The 20,216-nt window shown below is 40.4% G+C and overlaps 1 protein-coding gene across 1 annotated transcript in view; it reads right to left on the bottom strand.

The window, feature by feature from the left end:
* LOC110168035 (zinc finger E-box-binding homeobox 1-like) overlaps positions 1-19,376 on the bottom strand; it is a 99,911-nt gene extending 80,535 nt beyond the window's left edge. Inside the window, 1 exon segment of the mRNA XM_055151489.1 lies at positions 19,299-19,376. Coding sequence (XP_055007464.1) covers positions 19,299-19,356 — 58 coding nt within the window. The 5' untranslated portion in view covers positions 19,357-19,376.
* Between the last annotated feature and the right edge of the window lie 840 nt (positions 19,377-20,216).

Below are 20,216 nucleotides of genomic sequence, written 5' to 3'. Positions count from 1 at the left end.
TGGGACTAAACCATGACTAAACCAGGTAATAGACCAGGACTAAACCAGGACTAGATGTACTTGAACATATGACAGGTATTTTGATAGTTTTACAAAACTGGGACATGATAACACAGCTGAACTTTTACCAGGACTAAACAAATACTAAACCCAGACTAAACCAGACCTAGAAGTACTGAGTGTAAACAATAAACTAAAAACCAAACAAGCTCATACTAAAAATGGGACTTCATTTAACTTCCTTTGCACTTTATCCTGTTAAAAACACAAATTCAAAAGTAGAATCATCTTAATTATCTGCTTGTTTTCCCTAGAAAGTTCCACATTATGGCATTAAAGAAAACATATTGTGCTTCTGTGTGTGAAATAGTTATAATTTATGACACCCGTGGATCATTCTTTTATAATTTGGACATTTTAATTCGCAATATTGATCTAAAACGACTTAATAAAAGAAACAAACACGCCGATTTCCGCGTTACAAAAGTGTGGTGTCGATCTTGCATTTTTTCAATTGAAGTAACTTGAAAAACACGTGCGACAATAAAAAGAAAGACGGTTACAAAACATTTTACTATCAAACCACAAGGGAACCACAAACCACCACGACTTGAGGCTCCTGTGAATCAAACAATGTGACTGAGAGAAACAAAACAAAGAGACAAAACTGTGATAATCTAAATGAGTACTTTTGTTTCTGAAATTAAAACAAATATTATTTGAAAATACAAGAGTAGACGATGATATGAATGGCTCAAAAGAGATTTACAGAGAAAGAGAACGTGAAGTTAGTTGATTTGAGATGCAGTTTTGCGTATTAAAGTCATTATATCTCTCCTAAGGGTTAATTAATCACAAATATTCTTGTTAAAATATTGTTTTATCATTTTATGACAATGCATATTAATCTATCATGCCAAGTAGTAGTAGCAGAGGTAGTAGTAGTAGTAGTAGTAGTGGTAGCAGTACAAGTAGTAGTAATAGTAGTAAAAGTAGTAGCAGTAGCCGGGGTAGTAGTAGTACCAGTAGCAGTAGCTGTAGCAGTAGCAGTAGCTGTAGTAGTAGCTGTAGTAGTAGTAGCAGTAGCTGTAGTAGTAGCTGTAGTAGTAGTAGTAGTAGCTGTAGAAATAGTAGTAGTAGTCGCGACTAAAGCAGGTACTAGATCAGGACTAAACCAGGTACTATAAAGTACTAGACCAGGACTAAACCAGGTACTAGACTGGGACTAAAACAGGTACTAGACCTGGACTAAACCAGGTACTATAAAGTACTAGACCAGGACTAACCAGATACCAGACCAGGACTAAACCAGGTACTATAAAGTACTAGACCAGGACTAAACCACGTACTAGACCAGGACTAAACCAGGTACTAGACCAGGACTAAACCAGGTACTATAAGGTACTAGACCAGGACTAACCCAGGTACTGTAAGGTACTAGACCAGGACTAAATCAGATACTACAAGGTACTAGACCAAGACTAAACCAGGTTCTAGACCTGGACTAAACCAGGTACTATAAAGTACTAGACCAGGACTAACCAGATACCAGACCAGGACTAAAACCAGGTACTAGTACTAGACCAGGACTAAAAGTACTAGACCAGGACTAAACCAGGTACTAGACCAGGACTAAACCAGGTACTATAAGGTACTAGACCAGGACTAACCCAGGTACTGTAAGGTACTAGACCAGGACTAAATCAGATACTACAAGGTACTAGACCAAGACTAAACCAGGTTCTAGACCTGGACTAAACCAGGTACTAGACCGGGACTAAAGCAGAACCAGTGTGCACTAGTAGTACTAGTTGTAGTAGCAGTAGTAGTGGCAATAGAAGTAGCAGTAGTAGTAGTAGTAGTAGTAGCAGCACTAATAGTAAAAATAGAAGTAGTAGTAGTAGCAGTAGAAATAGCAGTAGTAGTAGTAGTAATAGTTGTAGCAATTGTAATAGCAGGGTCCGTAGTAGTAGCAGCAGCAGTAGCAGTAGAAGTAGTAGCAGTAGAAGTACCTGTAGTAGCAGTAGAAGTAGCAGTAGTAGTAGTAGTAGTAGTAGTAGTAATAGCAGTAGAAATACCTGTAGTAGCAGTAGTATATATTTAGTACATGTTTATTATTTTTCCTTTGTATTTTTGCAATAAATCACCAAAGCAAATTCTCGGATTGTGAAACTCTGTTCTGAACATTCTGAGTAATTCTGGTTCAGTGTTAAAAATAATATTTATTCGAGTCGTTATTGCCCACAGCTCTTTGCCATGAAGAGAACACAGAGTTTGTTATTTAAAAAAAACATCTTCTGAACCGCGTCAGTCTGGGTCAGTCCGTCCCTAAGCCAGAGCCGGGGCGAGGGCCGGGGCGAGGGCCGGGGCGAGGGCCGGGGCGAGGGCCGGGGCGAGGGCCGGGGCGAGGGCCGGGGCGAGGTGTGTTTATCCTGCTGATGCTAAAGGCTAATGCTAAGGGATAATGCTAAAGGCTAATGCTAATGCGAAAGGCTAATGCTAATGCTAATGCGAAAGCTAATGCTAAATGCTAATGCTAAATGCTAATGCGAAAGCTAATGCTAATGCAATGCTAATGCGAATGCTAATGCTAAAGGCTAATGCTAAATGCTAATGCGAAAGGATAAATGCTAATGCGAAGCTAATGCTAAATGCTAATGCTAAATGCTAATGCTAAAGGCTAAATGCTAATGCGAAAGGCTAAATGCTACTGCTAAATGCTAATGCTAACTCCACAGCACATTCCACGTGTTTACAAACTCCAGGGTTTAGTTTACCTCCCACAAACACGAGCGCTCACAGACAGGGCGACGGGGCAAACTGAGACGTCTGGAGAGAAACTGGGGCATTTAAATTGTAAAACTTAATCAAATATGTTGTAAAAAGAGGAATTTTTTATTGAGGTTTTGAACTATTTCAACCAAACAGTCTATAACAGTGTTTCAGTTGTGATTTATATTTGTACCAAATGTAAACAAAGACGAAACTAAGACTGCACCGGGTCTAAACCAGGACTATAGGCCAGGACCAAACTAGGACTGAACCAGGACCAAACTAGGACTGAACCAGGTCTGAACCAGGACTATAGACCAGGACCAAACTAGGACTGAACCAGAACTACAGACCAGGACCAAACTAGGACTGAACCAGTCTGAACCAGGACTATAGACAGGACCAAACTAGGACTGAACCAGAACAGAACTACAGACCAGGACCAAACTAGGACTGAACCAGGTCTGAACCAGGACTATAGACCAGGACCAAACTAGGACTGAACCAGAACTACAGACCAGGACCAAACTAGGACTGAACCCAGTCTGAACCAGGACTATAGACCAGGACCAAACTAGGACTGAACCAGGACCAAACTAGGACTGAACCAGGTCTGAACCAGGATTATAGACCAGGACCAAACTAGGACTGAACCAGGACCAAACTAGGACTGAACCAGGTCTGAACCAGGACTATAGACCAGGACCAAACTAGGACTGAACCAGAAATATAGACCAGGACCAAACTAGGACTGAACCAGAACTATAGACCAGGACCAAAACTAGGACTGAACCAGAACTATAGACCAGGACCAAAACTAGGACTGTACCAGGTCTGAACCAGGGCTATAGACCAGGACCAATCTAGGACTGAACCAGGTCTTAACCAGGACTAAACCAGGTCCAAACTAGGTCTGAACTAGGTCTGAACCAGGACTATAGACCAGGACCAAACTAGGACTGAACCAGCACTGTCACTGTACTAGGAATGAATCAGGTCTAAACCGGGACTAGACCAGGACTAAACTAGGAATGAACCAGAACTAAACCAAGACTAAATTAGGACTGAACCAGGTTGAAAAACTAAACCAAGCAGGACTAAACCAGGATTGTACTAGGAATAAACCAGGTCTAAACCAGGACTAAACCAGGTTTAAATCTATGACTAAACCAGGACTAAAGTAGGACTCAGTCAGGTCTAAAGCAGGACTAAACCAAAACTAAACATAACCAGATCCAAACCAAGACTAAATCAAGACTAAACTACAACTGGACCAGGTCTAAAACAGGACTAAATCAAACAAAACAAGGACTAAACCAGGAGACAAACTATATTTTCGATTAAAGAGCATTACTTATCACAAATAGTTTTTTATTTTTGACAATTTGATTTAATGTCTTAGTTATAAAAGGACTAGAATAATCAAAATACGCTTATAATTATTTTAATAGTTCACTAATAGTCACAATTATTCCGATTAATCCTTTTGGACACAACCTGGACATTTTTTGGATCCTTTTCTTTTTCCTACAGGTGCTGACACTGTAGCGTCTGCCCAAAACCTCATTGTTCCAGGTGCCATTTTGAGGACCTGCCCGCCCCCTTCGCTCCCTCTTCAGTCACAGACAACGGAGCGAGAGTCCGAGCCCTGACAGATATTTATAGCCCTGCACAGAGGAGGAAAAAACGCTGACACTTAAAGACCGGAGCAGGACTCACCGGTGGACCACATGAGTCACAGTGCACCATTACACAGGACTTACGGTAAAACGGTAAACAAAGCCACAGAGGAGACCGGAGATCACCTGTGTGAGGTTATAAAGGTGCACTGTGGGACTTTTCGGTTCTTGTTGCTATGGAGATGTCATTGCTCTGCTTCAAATGTTCCACAATATGACATTAAACAGCTCTGCTTTACATTTGTTCAATTAGAGGTGGTTTTATAGCTCAAAAATTGTAGAGTACTAAACCAGAACTGAACCAGGTCTTAACCAGGACTAAACTAGGACTAAACCAGGTCTGAACCAGGACTAAAATACGACTGAACTAGGTCTTAACCAGGACTAAACTAGGACTAAACCAGGTCTCAACCAGGACTATAGACCAGGATTAAACTAGGACAGAACCAGGTCTCAACCAGGACTACACAAAGACTGAACCAGGTCTGAACCAGGACTACACAAAGACTGAATCAGGTCTGAACCAGGATTATACTAGGACTGAATCAAGTTTTAACCAGGACTATAAACCAGGACCAAACCAGGTCTTAACCAGGACTATAGACCAGGACCAAATGAGGACTGAATCAGGTCTGAACCGGGACTATAGACCAGGAACAACCTAGGACTGAACCAGGACTATAGACCAGGACCAAACTAGGACTGAACCAGGACTATAGACCAGGACCAAACTAGGACTGAACCAGGACTATAGACCAGGACCAAACTAGGACTGAACCAGGACTATAGACCAGGACCAACTAGGACTGAACCAGGACTATAGACCAGGACCAAACTAGGACTGAATCAGGTCTGAACCAGGATTATAGACCAGGACCAAACTAGGACTGAATCAGGTCTTAACCAGGACTACAGACCAGAACCAAACTAGGACTAAATCAGGTCTTAAACCAGGACTACAGACCAAGACTAAACTAGGACTGAACCAGGTTGAAAAATTAAACCAAGAATAAACTAGGAGTTAATCAGATCTAAACCAGGTCCGAACCAAGACTGTACTAAGAATGAACCAGGTCTAAACCAGGTCTAAACCAGGACTAAACCAGGACTAAACTAGAACTGAACCAGGTTGAAAAACTAAACCAAGAATAAACTAGGACTCAATCAGATCTAAACCAGGTCTAAACCAGGTCAAACCAAGACTAAACTAGGACTGAACCAGGTCTAAACCAGGACTACAGAGGACCAGGACCAATATGACTTTACATTTATCAATCACAGGTGGTTTTAAAGCGCAAAAATCCCAAGAAAAACAGACATTCTGACTGTGAGCGGGGTCGCCTCTCCACAGATCTGACCTGGAACTTGGTCTGGTTTGGTCTCCGTGGAGATAGAAAGGTTTAAAGCCACACTGTGAAACATTCCAGACAAAACAATAACATCTCCATGGAGAAAAACTTTTGAATCAATCGAGTTTATTATTATTTTATTTATTATTATTATTTTTTGTGAATAATCTTCGTGTGTTGTTGTAACTGTAGGTGGCGCTGTATTTTTTTAATATTTTTTATTATTATTTAATTTGGACCGTGAGGATTTATTTAGAGCACAGAGGAAGAGAAAGTGACGTAATGCAGCTTTAACTGTGAAGGAGTGACATCACACTGTCTCAGCAGGTTTAGAAAGAGAAAGGAAAGAGAAAGAGAGAGGGAAGAGACAGATGGAGAGAGGGAGGGGGGAAGGAAGGAGGGAAGGAGAGAGGACTAGAGAGAGAGTGAGAGTGAGAAAAGAGGCAGATGGAGAGAGAGGAAGAGCGAGAAAAAGAGGGAGGAAAGAGACAGATGGAGAGAGGGAGGAAGGAGGGAAAGTGGGACAGAAGGAGAGAGAAAGTGACGGAGGGAGAGAGGGAGAAATGAGAGGAGATGTGGAAGGTAAAGAGAAAGAGAGGGGACAGAAATAGAAATAGAAAAGATGAAGAGAGATGGAAAGAGTGAAGGAGAGGCAGAGAGAGAGAGAGGAGAGGTGGAAGATAAAGAGAGAAAGAGAAAGTAAGAAAGAAAGATGGAAAGACAGGGGAGAGCTGGAGGGAGAAAGAGAAGAGGAGATGAAGAAAGAGAGAAAGAGAGAGAGGAAACAGAAAGAGAGAAAGGAAAGAGAGAGTGAGAAAGAGCACAGGTGGAAGAGAGAAAGCAAAAGAGGGAGGGGAGAGAGAAAGAGAGAGGAAAAGAGAGAGAGAGGAAGAGAAGAAGAAAGAGAAATTAAAGAGAAAGAGGGAGGGGAGAGAGAAAGAGAGAGGAAAGAGACAGATGGAGATGGGGGGAGGGAGGAAAGAGGGAAGGAGAGAGGAAAAGAGAAAGAGAGAGAAGGAGGGAAAGAAAAAAAAAAAGACAGATGGAGAGAGGAAGCAAGGGAGGGAGAGAGAGAAGAGGGGAGATTGGAGGAAGAAATAGAGGAATGAAAGAGAAAGAGGAGGGAGAGTGGAAGAGAGAAAGAAAAGACAGATGAGAGAGAGGAAGAGAAAGAGGGAGGAAGAGACAAAGAAGGAGAAACTAAAGAGAAAGAGGAAGGGGAAGACACAGATGGAGAGAGAAAGAGAGAAAGGGGGAGGGGAGGAGGAAAGAGAGGAATGAAAGAGAAAGAGAGAGAGGGAGAGAGAGAAGGAGAAAGGGAGAGACAGAGAGAGAAAAGAGATATATGGAGGGAGAGAGAGGGAGGGAGGAAAGAGTAAAAGAGAGAGAGAGAGAAAAGAGACAGATGGAGAGAGGAAGCAGGAAAGAGAGAGAAAGAGGGGGAAGAGACAAAGAAGGAGAAACTAAAGAGGGAAGAGAAAGACGGAGGGGAAAGAGAGAGACAAGAAAGAAAGAAAAGAGATATAGGTAGGGAGGAGAGGAAAAGAGAGAGAGAGAGAAATAGACAGATGAAAGAAAGAGAAGAGAGAAGAGAAAGAGAAAGAAGAAGGAAGAGAGAAGAGGAAGGAAAGAGAAGGAGTGAAGAGAAAAAAGAGAAGAGAGAGAAGAGAAAGAAAAGAGAGAGGAAAGAAAGAAAGAAATATGGAGATAGATATAGGGAGGGAGGAGAGGAAAAGAGAGAGAGAGGAGCAGGGAGAGAGAGTATAGACAGATGGGGAGAGGATGCAAGAGAAAGAGAAAGGAGGAGGGAGGGAGGAAGAGATAGAGAAAGTGAGACAGAGAGAAAGAGAGAGAAAGGAAATAGTGGATGATAGAAAGAGAGCAAGACAGGAAAGTGGGAAGAAGAGATATAGAAAGAGAGAGAGGGAGGAGAGACACAGAGAGAAAGAGAGAGGATATAAACAGGAAGAGAGTGACAAAACGAGTAGAGAGAGAGAGTAAGAAAAGAGGGGGATGAGCAGGAGGAGGTAGAGGAGCATGTGCAGGAGTCTGTCATGCTTCATTATAAAGGTCTGATCCTGAGCAGTCGATTCGATGTCGTCTTAACCTCTGCTCCGGCTATTTATAACCCGCACCAGAGTCTGCGAGCGATACACGCCGGAAAAACAACAAAACACACACCTCGTGAAACTGTAATACAACTACGACACGACGGCCGAGCGTGCGCAGCGTCACCACGAGGCTTTTAAACCGCACATTTTACACCGTTTTCCGTGGATCCGCCGTCGTGTTCGTGCGTCGTAAACACACCACGAGTTCTGTTTTGTTTTGTTTCATTCACACACGTTTAACGCACAAATTCCGCGTATTTAGGCTTTTTTTTGTTAAGTTTTAAGTTCGTTTTTCAAATTGTAAACGCTCCTTGTGATGTGAGGATACAGGAAGGGCTCCACTGTGTTTTTAAAGTCCACGCACGTTCACTAGAATCATCTGGATTTCAGATCTGGAATTAGAGTAGCTAGTAGTAGTAGTAGTAGAAAGTAGTAGTAGAGTAGTAGTAGTAGTAGTAGTAGTAGCAGTAGTAGTAGTAGTAGTAGTAGTAGTAGTAGCAGTAGTAGTAGTAGTAGCAGTAGTAGTAGTAGTAGTAGTAGTAGCAGTAGTAGTAGTAGTAGTAGTAGTAGTAGTAGTAGTAGTAGTAGTAGTAGTAGTAGTAGTAGTAGTAGTAGTAGTAGTAGTAGTAGTAGTAGTAGTAGTAGTAGTAGTAGTAGCAGTAGTAGTAGTAGCAGTAGTAGTAGTAGCAGTAGTAGTAGTAGTAGTAGTAGTAGTAGTAGTAGTAGTAGTAGTAGCTAGTAGTAGTAGTAGCAGTAGTAGTAGCAGTAGTAGTAGTAGTAGTAGTAGTAGTAGTAGCAGTAGTAGCAGTAGTAGTAGTAGTAGTAGTAGAAGTAGTAGTAGTAGTAGTAGTAGCAGTAGTAGTAGTAGCAGTAGTAGCAGTAGTAGCAGTAGTAGCATAGTAGTAGTAGCGTAGTAGTAGTAGTAGTAGTAGTAGTAGCAGTAGTAGTAGTAGTAGTAGCAGTAGTAGTAGCAGTAGTAGTAGTAGTAGCAGTAGTAGTAGTAGTAGTAGCAGTAGTAGTAGCTAGTAGTAGTAGTAGTAGCAGTAGTAGTAGTAGTAGTAGTAGTAGTAGTAGTAGTAGTAGTAGTAGTAGTAGTAGTAGTAGTAGTAGTAGCAGTAGTAGTAGCAGTAGTAGTAGTAGCAGCTGTAGTAGTAGTAGCATTATTATTAGTAGTAGTAGTAGTAGTACCAGTAGTACTAGTAGTAGTAGCAGAAGTAGTAGCAGTAGTACTAGCAGTAGCAGTATCAGTATCAGTAGTAGTAGTAGTAGTAGTAGTAGCAGTAGTAGGACAGTAGTAGTAGTAGTAATAGTATTAATAGTAAAAGTTTCCTCACAGAAACCAATATTACGTTACATTAACAAACTCTTTTTAAGTCTTTTCATAAAAACTAAGCCATAATGAGGCACACAGTAGAAGTTTAAGTCATTTAAAAGTGCATTGTGTAACATTTCTGGTCACACAGTTTCCATGGATACGTAAATGTTCCACAGTGTGACTTTAAACAGCTCTACTTTACATTTATTCAATTACAGGTGAGTTTACAGCTCAAAAATACCTAGAAAAACCAAGATTCTGTAGCTTGTTCGGGTTTGATCTCCATGAAAATAGAAAGTTTTAATGCCGCACTGTGAAAGCAAGATCATCTCCGCCGGAAAAGTCCCACAGTGCCCCTTTAAAATCCTTATAATGTCCTATTCCGCACAGACCACAGTGACACACTCTTCTACCTGTGCCATTACTCACGGGTCTCTCTGGGGAGTTACAAATGATGCAGCTCGGGGGGATTTCTGATTCAATTACAACTGAAAGCCAGACAACAAAACTCAACTCTTAGCTGCAATTTTTATATTTAAAGCTTTACTATGGATTTTTACTTAACTACAAACTGAAACTATGAGCAGAAGTAATATCCATGTGTTTCAGAATGATAAGAAATGACCAAAGTTGCCATAATTATTAACAAACGTACAAATTTTGAATGGTAAAAAGTACTCAAAATGGCGCCTTGTTTGTTATTATACACGCAACCCAAATTTCGGACTTCCGGTCATCGCGCAATGCATGCTGGGAAGGATTTTCCGAAAAAGTGAGCATCAAATCTCCATGTTTGTTTTCCCAGTGGGATGCGTCTGTTGACAAAGTCGATCTTTTCAAGTCTTTTGAACCATATCACTTTTGTTTCTGGTTCTGATATTGTCATATTTTAGTTTTGGGATTCGGACATCGTAATTGTGTGGTTGTTGGATCCTAACAGCGGAAAACGACTCGAGAAATTTGTTTGCTAACTCCATAAATGCAAAAGTGAATCAGATGTGTGTGACTGTAAACCTCTGTTCAAACTGTTTCTCTTCCCAACGGAATTGAAAAATAGTGAAAGGTGAAGGCGATGGGCAGGATTGATTCACGGGAAGAACCAAAAATCATCCCGAGTTTGCGGCGAACATTTTGTATGTGGAGCGACGACAAAGCAAAATCCAGTTCGTTAATGGAGAGGAGCAGAAGACAAACAGACTGAGCTGCACTTTCTTGTTCTTGTGGTTTTACAGCAACATCACGTCTTGGTCTCTTTGCAGTGGAAGGTGTTTCTTGGTGAACAGTTGGTGCCTTTCGCTTTGGCGTTGACTTTTTAAATTCGTAACCAAGATTGAGCGACTGATCGGGGATTTTGCTTTTTTTAAAATGACGATATCAGAACCAGAAACAAAAGTGATATGGTTCTAAAAGACTTGAAAAGATCGACTTTGACAATAGACGCATCCCACTGGGAAAACAAACATGGAGGTTTGATGTTCACTTTTTCAGAGGATCCTTCCCAGTATGGATTGCGCGATGATCGGAAGTCTGAAATTTGGGATGCATGTATTTATCCCTATTAGGGCTGGTATCATTAAGAATATAATACGATACATACTAGGACTAAGTATCATTAAGGAGTTGCCGATACGACACAAACCTCGATACACAGGCCACGATACGATACATATCTCAATACAGTGCACTTTCGATTCGATATGATATATTTCAAATCAATTAGATACGGTTCAATAAAAAAATAAAGGCTAAATCATGGCTGTGATACTAAAAGGCTTTATTAAATTACTTCTTGTGCAAAGTTCATATGAAACACAAACATTTTAATCCTCAAAACAGTAAAAATGTCAAATGTGTCGCATAAATGAGTTTCCTTTCACTCCACAAGCAACAAAACTGTAGCTGTAACAAAATAATTTAGTAAAACACACCTAAAAATACTCTTGGTTAAATATCGATACAGCAGCCCACGATATCAATACTGTATCATCACATTAAACGATACGATATATCGATATTCCGATATTTTTGCACACCCCTAATACATACTTCGATACATAGGTCATGATACGATACATATCTCAACACAGTGCACTTTTGATTCAATACGATATATTTCAAAACGATTCAATACAGTGCGATAAAAATAAAGGTTAAATAATGTCTGTGATACTAAAAGTCTCTGTTAAATCACTTTTTGTGCACCATTTTGATCATCAAAACAGTGAAAACGTCAAATGTGTTGCATAAATTTGTTTCCTTCGTCTAAACAAACAACAAAACTGTAGCTGTAACAAAATAATTGAGTAAAATAAACCAAAAAATTACTCTTGGTGACAGATCGATACAGCTGGCCACGATATCAATACTGTATCATCGAATTAAATGATACAATACATAGATATTTTGATATATTTGCAAAGTCCTGATCTCTATATTTATGTAATAATACTAATTTTGATTTCAAAGAGGTACAGGAAGTGAAAACATGTGCCACTTTCAATGTAGCTACAGTACAGGAAAAAAGGTACTGTGTAGAGAAATGTGCTTAAAATAAAACTAGAATTGCAATATACTAAACTATACTAATATACCAAAACTATATAATCTTTTCCATGTCTTTTCTATCATAAAATAACGAGGTTCTATATTCAGGTCTTGAGCCCAGACCAAGTTCAGGTCAGATCTTGTGGTTTTATTTCTTTAGTAGAAAAGTGTAATTTGCACTATAACATTACTAGGCCTGTAACAATAATCAATAAATCAATTAATCGTACGATAACTTTTAACGAGCTCAGTAACTTTTTCGGTTGAGATAAATTCTACTTTGAATGCATGTTTGTTTCCCTCGTCTCTCGATGTGGGACACGTCTCAATGACCACATGCGTCAAATTCAGGCAAGAAGAAATGACTCAAACCTCGGCAGTCGACATACACCCAAACCCGAGCGATACAACTGGCCCCGCCCCCGGAAGAACCTGAAATCCACTGAAATCCCACAAAACACCGACACGACACCAGACAGGACAGACGCTCCCTCAAAGCGAAACAGGATCATACAGAGCGGGTTAATACGAACATTTAAGACCAAAATGACGAGGCTCACACAGAGAGAGGAGCCACAATATTCCAATGTAAATAAATAAAATAACTTTTAAGGGAAATTTTGTTACAGAGACTCAATAATCCATTTATTTACTGTTTTTTGGTTGAGTTTGGTTCAGCAATGGTTTAGTCCTTGGCTGTAAACCAGACTACATTAGGCTGTCCTTATGTGAACAAGTCTATTTTAATTAATTTAAGTTTTATTGTTTTAGGTTGTCTTGCAGTTCCTTCTTTGCATTTTTATTCCATGGTCATTACATTAGCTGAAAATGGTCTCAAAATGTCAATATTATCGTTTACCGCAAAAAATTCGTGGTCAGTTAATTGTCCAGCAAAATCTGTTATCGTCACAGGCCTAAACGTAAAGTAAAATGAACTCTTGCAAAAGTACATATGTAAATTTGACCCTTACAAAGAGTATTTTTTTTACTCTGTGTAGTGTTATATGTGTTATTAAAATCACTCTAGTAAGTGTCATTATTAGCACTGCAACAGAGTAAACATGAACACTACTTTCTCTGAGTAGAGTAAATAATTTGAGAGTAAAATTCAGAAAACACTACAAAGTTTACAAAGCTTACTCCTTAAGTGTACATTTGACACTGAATATTCTTACTCTGAAGCTAGACTAAATTATACTGTGTTCAGATAAGGACCATTTACACTCGGAAATACTGTGAAATTTTACTCTTTAAGTGTTAATTTGACACTTGGACATTTACTCTGTATTCCTGAGCGATAAACCCACCGGTAATGGAGATCTGTTTAATGTCACACAACGCAACGGAAAGTTACACAACGCACTTTTTAGGACATTTGTACGATATTTTTGTTCTGTTTTGTTTTGAAAGTGGTAGTAATTATCTAAAATCAAAATAGTGACGCTAAATTAGTGAAAATTACTCGAGAAATTATGAGAATAAGTCATTTTATTTCCCATGTTTGACCTTAAAGATGCATTGCGTAACTTTTCTGATGTAGGGTCCGTCGAATGCTTTTCTTTAAGGAGATGTTGTTGCTTTGTCTGGAATGTTTCGCAGTGTGGCTTTAAACCTTTCTGTTGTCATGGAGACCAAACTGGGCCATGTTACAGGTCAGATCTGTGGAGAGGCGACGCCGCTCACAGTCAGAACGCCTTTGTTTTTGTTTTTTGAGGTATTTTTTGAGCTATAAAACCATCTGTAATTGATCGAATGTAAGGCAGATCTGTTTAATGTCACACTGTTAATGTTACACAGTACGGTATTAAACTTATCTATCTTCATTGAGCCCAAACTGGACCAAGTTACAGGTCAGATCTGTGGAGAGGCGACGCTGCTCAGAGTCAGAACGCCTTTGTTTTTGTTTTTTGAGGTATTTTTGAGCTGTAAAACCACTTGTGATTGAATAAATGTTAAGTAGAACTGTTTAATGTCACACTGTGGATGTTACACAGTATGGCATTAAACCTCTCTATCTTCATGGAAGACCAAACCGGACCAAGTTACAGGTCAGATCTGTGGAGAGGCGACGCCGCTCACAGTCAGAAGAATGCCTTTGTTTTTGTTTTTTGAGGTATTTTTTGAGCTATAAAACCACCTGTAATTGAATAAATAACAATAACACATCCATAGAAACAACGACAAGCAGGTGACGGACTCGCAACCGAAAAGTTACACAGTGCAGCTTTAACGACACAGATACGATTTTGTTTGTTCATTGTAACAATCAACTCATTGTTTTTATTGATAATAGATTCTGTTTAACTGAACAGAAAACAAGTACTATTTAAAATAATGTGGCAAAAGCAATAAACAATCCAAAACTAAATATTAAACCTTCTGAATGAGGAAAAGTACTCAAAATGGCGCCTATATAAACAGACACTGAAGTGAAATAACACCTGGTGCAGACGTCATATGCTTTGTCACTGCTGCATGTTTGAAAATGTGTTTTGCAGGAGGTGCACTACGTATGTTGTGTAACTTTTAGTTTGGGGGTCCGTCACCTTCTCGTTTCTATGGATACGTCACTGCTCGGCTTAGAATGTTCCACAGTGTAACATTAAACAGCTCGACTTTACATTTATTCAGATTTAAATATTATTAAAGGTGGTTTTACAGCTCAAAACTACCTAGAAAAACAAAAACAAAGGCGTTCTGACTGTGAGCGGCGTCGCCTCTCCACAGATCTGACCTGTAACATGGCCCAGTTTGGTCTCCATGACAACAGAAAGGTTTAAAGCCACACTGCGAAACATTCCAGACAAAGCAACAACATATCCTTGAAGAAAAGCATTCGACGGACCCTCCACCAGAAAAGTTACACAATGCATCTTTAAGGTCAAACATGGGAAATAAAATGACTTATTCTCATAATTTCTCAAGTAATTTTCACAAATTTAGCATCACTATTTTGATTTTAGATAATTACTACCACTTTCAAAACAAAACAGAAAAAAGTATCATACACATGTCCTAAAAAGTGCGTTGTGTAACTTTTCTCCATGGATACGCTTGTCCGAAATGTTCCACAGTGTGGCATTAAACCTTTCTATCTTCACGGAGACCAAAACAGACCAAGTTACAGGTCAGATCTGTGGCGAGGCGACCCCGCTCACAGTCAGAATGCCTTTGTTTTTGTTTGTTTTTTTAAGTATTTTTGAGCTGTAAAACCACCTGTGATTGAATAAATGTAAAGTAGATCTGCTTAATGTCACACTGCGGAACATTCCAGGCAGAGCGATGACGTATCCATAGAAACAAGACGGTGACGGACCTCCAATGGAAAAGTTACAAAGTGTTCCTTTAAAATAAATACATAATTCTAATAAAATTTTATTTGTATTACTTAATTTAGAAGGTTGAGAGTGAGAATATAATTTCAATTTTTCATATGTTCATCTAGAAATTTGACAATAAACTTTTTGAATTTGAATTAGTGCTACTCGATTATGGAAAAAAAAAAATATTATCATGATTATTTTGGTCAATGCTGAAATCATGATTATTCAAACGATTATTTTTTTGTTACACGATGCATTTATTCAGCATTTTGTTATTGATAATTTACACAAAACTTTCAAACTCAAAATAAATATAGGCTACAAATATGAACCTTAGAGCAGTTTTGCAATTTATAAAACTGAATAAAATCTACTTTGCACATGAAATAAGGCATAGAAAAACATAAATGTATCCAAAATAAACTACACATCCAGCTGTTCTACAATAAATATACTTATTTATATTAAAAAATCCAAAAATAAACTTAATTTCGACTCGATTATATGAGTTTGGAGATCGTTTGACACACAAATCCAAATGAAATTCAATTAATTGCACAGCTTTACTTTGAATAATATACTACTAGTTTCTTATATGTTACTTATATGAATAAATGAGGAAGTCTTTGACAGTTTTGAGACAGAAATCTGCATATTACTACTTACTTAGTCCAATTTAATCCACTTTATCTACAAATTTAATAGATAAAAACGTAATAAATAAAACAATGGAGAGGATGAACTAAAGATGGAAGATAATGTTACAGTCAAAGTTGATTTTCTGAGCTTTATTTATTTGCATTCTCGCCAAAATAACCTTTGAGTGAGTCTGAAACGAATGATGCACTGAGGATCGAGCGTGAATCACAACACCTGCCTGTGCCATCTTGGTTTGCACGCCCCACTGCTCGGCTCGGGATGCTACCCACCGCTTTGCACCGCAAACTTTCACCTGAAACCTGCCCAAAACCTGCACGAACCTCGCCCGGCCCTGCTCCTCGCGCGCGCCGTGTCTAAATCCGCCCCAAAAAATGTACCTTTATAGGCGTTGCATCACCTTGCGTGTACCTGGAGGATGTCTGGTCCGCGCGAGCCCCAGCCAGCAGCCCCGCCTCCACTGCAGCAGCCCTGGTCCTGAGCCTACTGACCGCCATTCTCCTTCCGCTCGGAGCAAATTGTGTAACAAATTAGCGCAACACAATAGAGGCAATGCAAAAGGGAGAACGCGCGCAAAAACGCAAAAAAATTTATAAAAATAACTAAAAATCCCGCGTGTTTGGCTCGTTTTTACGCACACGTTCATGGAAAGAAATGACACCCAAACGAGCTTAAGGGTGAGGAGCACATGAAAGAATATGAAAGCATGCTTCATAATCCCGCGAGAGTGACCAAAGCGAGCATCCTCCCCCCCGTCTCACTTGCTAAACGCTACCACTAAATCATCATCATCGCGTTAGCCTACCTGCACAAGTGGACATTTGCAGGGCGATTCTGTGCGCGTTCTCCGCCTTGGGTTCGGGGTAAACGATCGCCGTCAGCCAACCGAGGCGTCCCGTAAGCTCCACGCAGCGTCAGGTGTGAGCTATCCCCCGTCGTATTCCCGTTATCCGCGGTCAGGTAAACATGATGATGGGGAGAGAGAGGGAGGAGGAGGAGGAGGAGAGCCGTGGCACAGGCACACACACACACGGGCGGGACGCGCGCACAGGCAGCGTGGTGGCGTCAGCGGCGAGGAAAAGTACAAGAAAATAAAAGGATCGAGGTGCAGCTTCTCCTCCCAGGCTCTCGCACACACGCTCGCGTAACGGAGCCCCCCGAACACAAATGGAGCCTCGGCGCATTTATTATAGAAGCACTTTTTGATTGGCCAATGTGACCCGTGTGAGCGCGCAGGGACAGGTGGTACGCGGCCAATGGGAAGCACGGATTTGGAGCAAGAAAAGTAATGCACAAATTGTTTAAAATGCGACCTGTGCTATTTTTACCACTCTAATATATCAAAAACGTAAGAATACATCTTTAAATATAAGTTATAATTGTGTTAAAGCTAATTTAAGAAGCTATAAAGATGGGGTAACAACAAAAAGTCAAGTAGCAGCATCCAAACATTACGTATTTTAACACGTTACGCACGACAAAACGCAACCTGTGCAATTTTTACCACTCTAATATATCAAAAACGTAAATATACATCTTTAAATATGAGTTATAATTGTGTAAAAGCTAATTTAAGAAGCTATAAAGATGTGATAACAACAAAAAGTCAAGTAGCAGCATCCAAACATTACGTATTTTAACACGTTACGCACGACAAAACGCAATTTATGCTATTTTTATTGCTCTGATATATCAAAAACATACATACAAAGGCTTTAATAGAAATTATAACTGTGTAAAAACTCATTTAAGAAGCTATAAAGAAGGGATAACAACAAAGCTACATCCAAACATTACATGTTACGCACCGTAAAACGTGACATTTGCTATTTTTACTACTTTAATATGTCAAAAACACAAATATACATCTTTAAATATAAGTTATAACTGTGTAAAAACTAACTTAAGCTATAAAGATGGGATAACACCAGAAAGCAAACAAGCAGCATCCAAACATTACGTATTCAACGTGTTACGCACGATAAAACGTGACATGTGCTAGTTTTACTACTCTAATATATCACAAACATACATATAAAGTCTTGAATATAAATTATAATTGTGTAAAAACTCATTTAAGAAGCTATAAAGACGGGAAAACAACAAAAAGATAAGTAGCAGCATCCAAACATTACGTATTCAACATGTTACGCACGACAGATGGCGCTTTCAATCACTTTAAAAGGCAAAAAAAATACACTTCCACTCTCAAATAATTAAGTTTTGCGGTTACATAACTCAGAAAATTTGCATTTAGCAGCGTAATCACGTGATAAAATAAGTAAATCAAAACAAAAAAACACGTGAGAAGCAACTGTACCCGAACTATTTTAGTCACGCTTGCGACAGGTGGCTGCTAATTAGCTAAAAATGCTAAAAACAATTAAAGATTCGTGTTTAGATCAATTATAAGGGGTTAAAGCTCGGTGAAGGAGTTCATTGTGCATTATTACAACTTTAATACGTGATCAAATGTGAAAATTAGAGGTAAAGGTGTAAAGTATTTTGCAAAATAGCGTGCAAAAAGGTTTAAACTAGCAGTCAAAGTGAAGAATTTGCATGGAAAAAGCTTTATTTTGGTGCGTTCTGTTCTTCTGTTCCTAGCTTGTGCAGAGACACATGTGGTTGTGCAGTTGTAGCATGGGGAGGGGTGAACAGCGATCAGATAAAATAAACATCCTGGACGTCCTCTGCCATCATCACCGGGACCCAGACCGAAGCGAAAGCCCGTGTCAAAGTGTGCCAAACACGGCCATCTCGCACCGAACCACCGCGACAACCGGGGGCGCCGAGCCGTGAACCAAACCCGGGGGAAGAAGCACCTAAAGCGGTCACAAAGCTCTCCACATGGCCGTACGCGCCGTGGACGTCCCGGAGAGTGCTAAAGAAAGACTAAAGCAGGACTAAAAACCAGAGCTGAACCAGGACTGAGGACTGAATCAAGTCTGAACCAGAAGCACTGAACCAGGTCTGACAAAACAGGACTAAACCAGGTGTAAACACGTAATAAACCAGGTCAAAACCGTGCCATAAACTAGGTCTAAACTAAGGCTATATCGAGTCCAGATCAAGGCTAAACCAGGTCTAAACTAGGACTTTTTTTTTTTTTTTGAAGGGACCACAATATATCAACAATTCTGCGTTCGCACGGCCCTGGCTTTGCAACCTCGCCCAGAAATTCTGCCTCACAACTCCACCAAACTGCGAGCCACGCTGTTTATATCCGAAAAGGCACCTCCGACCTGCACGCAAAGTGTGCAAAAAGTGCGTAAAATCACACCGAAATGGACTTGAAAGTGATTAAAAGTTGGGAAAAGTGCGCAGCGCCCGTGCCCCCCGTGAATATTCCAGCGCTCGTATAACGGTGCCAGGTATAACGGTACAACCCTAGGATAGAAAGCCCCGCGATAGTACGTCCAAACTCGGTCAAAACAGCTCCAAGTCGGTGCCTTCTCTGCGTCCGAACGCGGGGTGCACGGGGGGATCGCGGTGCCAGCTCCCCCGGATCGGTGTCGGGCGCACGGCGGGGGTTCGGCGCTCGTACTCACCGCTGCTTCGCTTTGGGTTCGCCTGCTTTCTGCGCTTACACCTGGGGCCATCCGCCATGATCCTGGTCGCTCTCTGGGTCTGACTCGCTCGCTACAGCCGCCTCCCTCCCTCCCTCCCTCCTCGGATACTCACCCCTGGCTCTCCCCCCCGTCCTCTCTTACCCCCCTCCTTCCTCCAGCTCTCTCCTCCTCACCCTCACCCCCCCCGCTCCTATCCGCTTTACGACATCATCACCTAACCCCCCCTCCCCGCCCTTTACCGTGCACAAGAAATGCCTCTGATTAATACATTTCAATCATTTGTGGCTTTATTTTACGATTAATCTGCAAAGCAATCGAACAAACGCGCAGTATACATGCTTAAACACTCTCTTTCTTGTTAATAAATATTTGTTTTTTTAAGAATACCACTAAATAACGCAAAAAAAATGCTGAAAAATCCATGTAAATATGATTTAATAGCGCACACGTGCTTTAAGCCTACAGTTTAGTTCTTAATTAAAAACACATTCACAATATTTTATCTATTTCCACTGTAACATAAACCTTAACTGAGCAATAATTAATATTTTTTCGCCTTTTCAAAACGTCTAAATAAGTAAAAATAAAGAAATACTCAATGCGGGGAGGAGGGGGAGCAGCTGGTTTTACGACGCGCTCGAGCATTTTACGGCACCACCTCCACAGCAGCACCTCAGCACGTGGCCCCTCCTCCAGGGCACCACGTGGGCGTGTTCCTCGCCCGTCCATAACATCACCGGATTTCACTCTTTTGCAAACAGGAGTGCGTAAATATTCACGAATCGCGCGTTTTTCGGTGAGAAGACGCGACTTTTACGCACGTCTGTCCGGTTTGTGAGTGAAAACGTCGAGGCTTTTACCTGTTATTTTTTATTTTTTTCCTCTCGTGGTTTTGAG

The sequence above is a fragment of the Boleophthalmus pectinirostris genome, unplaced genomic scaffold (assembly GCF_026225935.1).
Source record: "Boleophthalmus pectinirostris isolate CB_2022bp ecotype Guang Dong unplaced genomic scaffold, ASM2622593v1 HiC_scaffold_16, whole genome shotgun sequence".
Lineage (NCBI taxonomy): Eukaryota > Metazoa > Chordata > Actinopteri > Gobiiformes > Gobiidae > Boleophthalmus > Boleophthalmus pectinirostris.
This window is presented reverse-complemented; position numbering and strand designations above follow the sequence as displayed.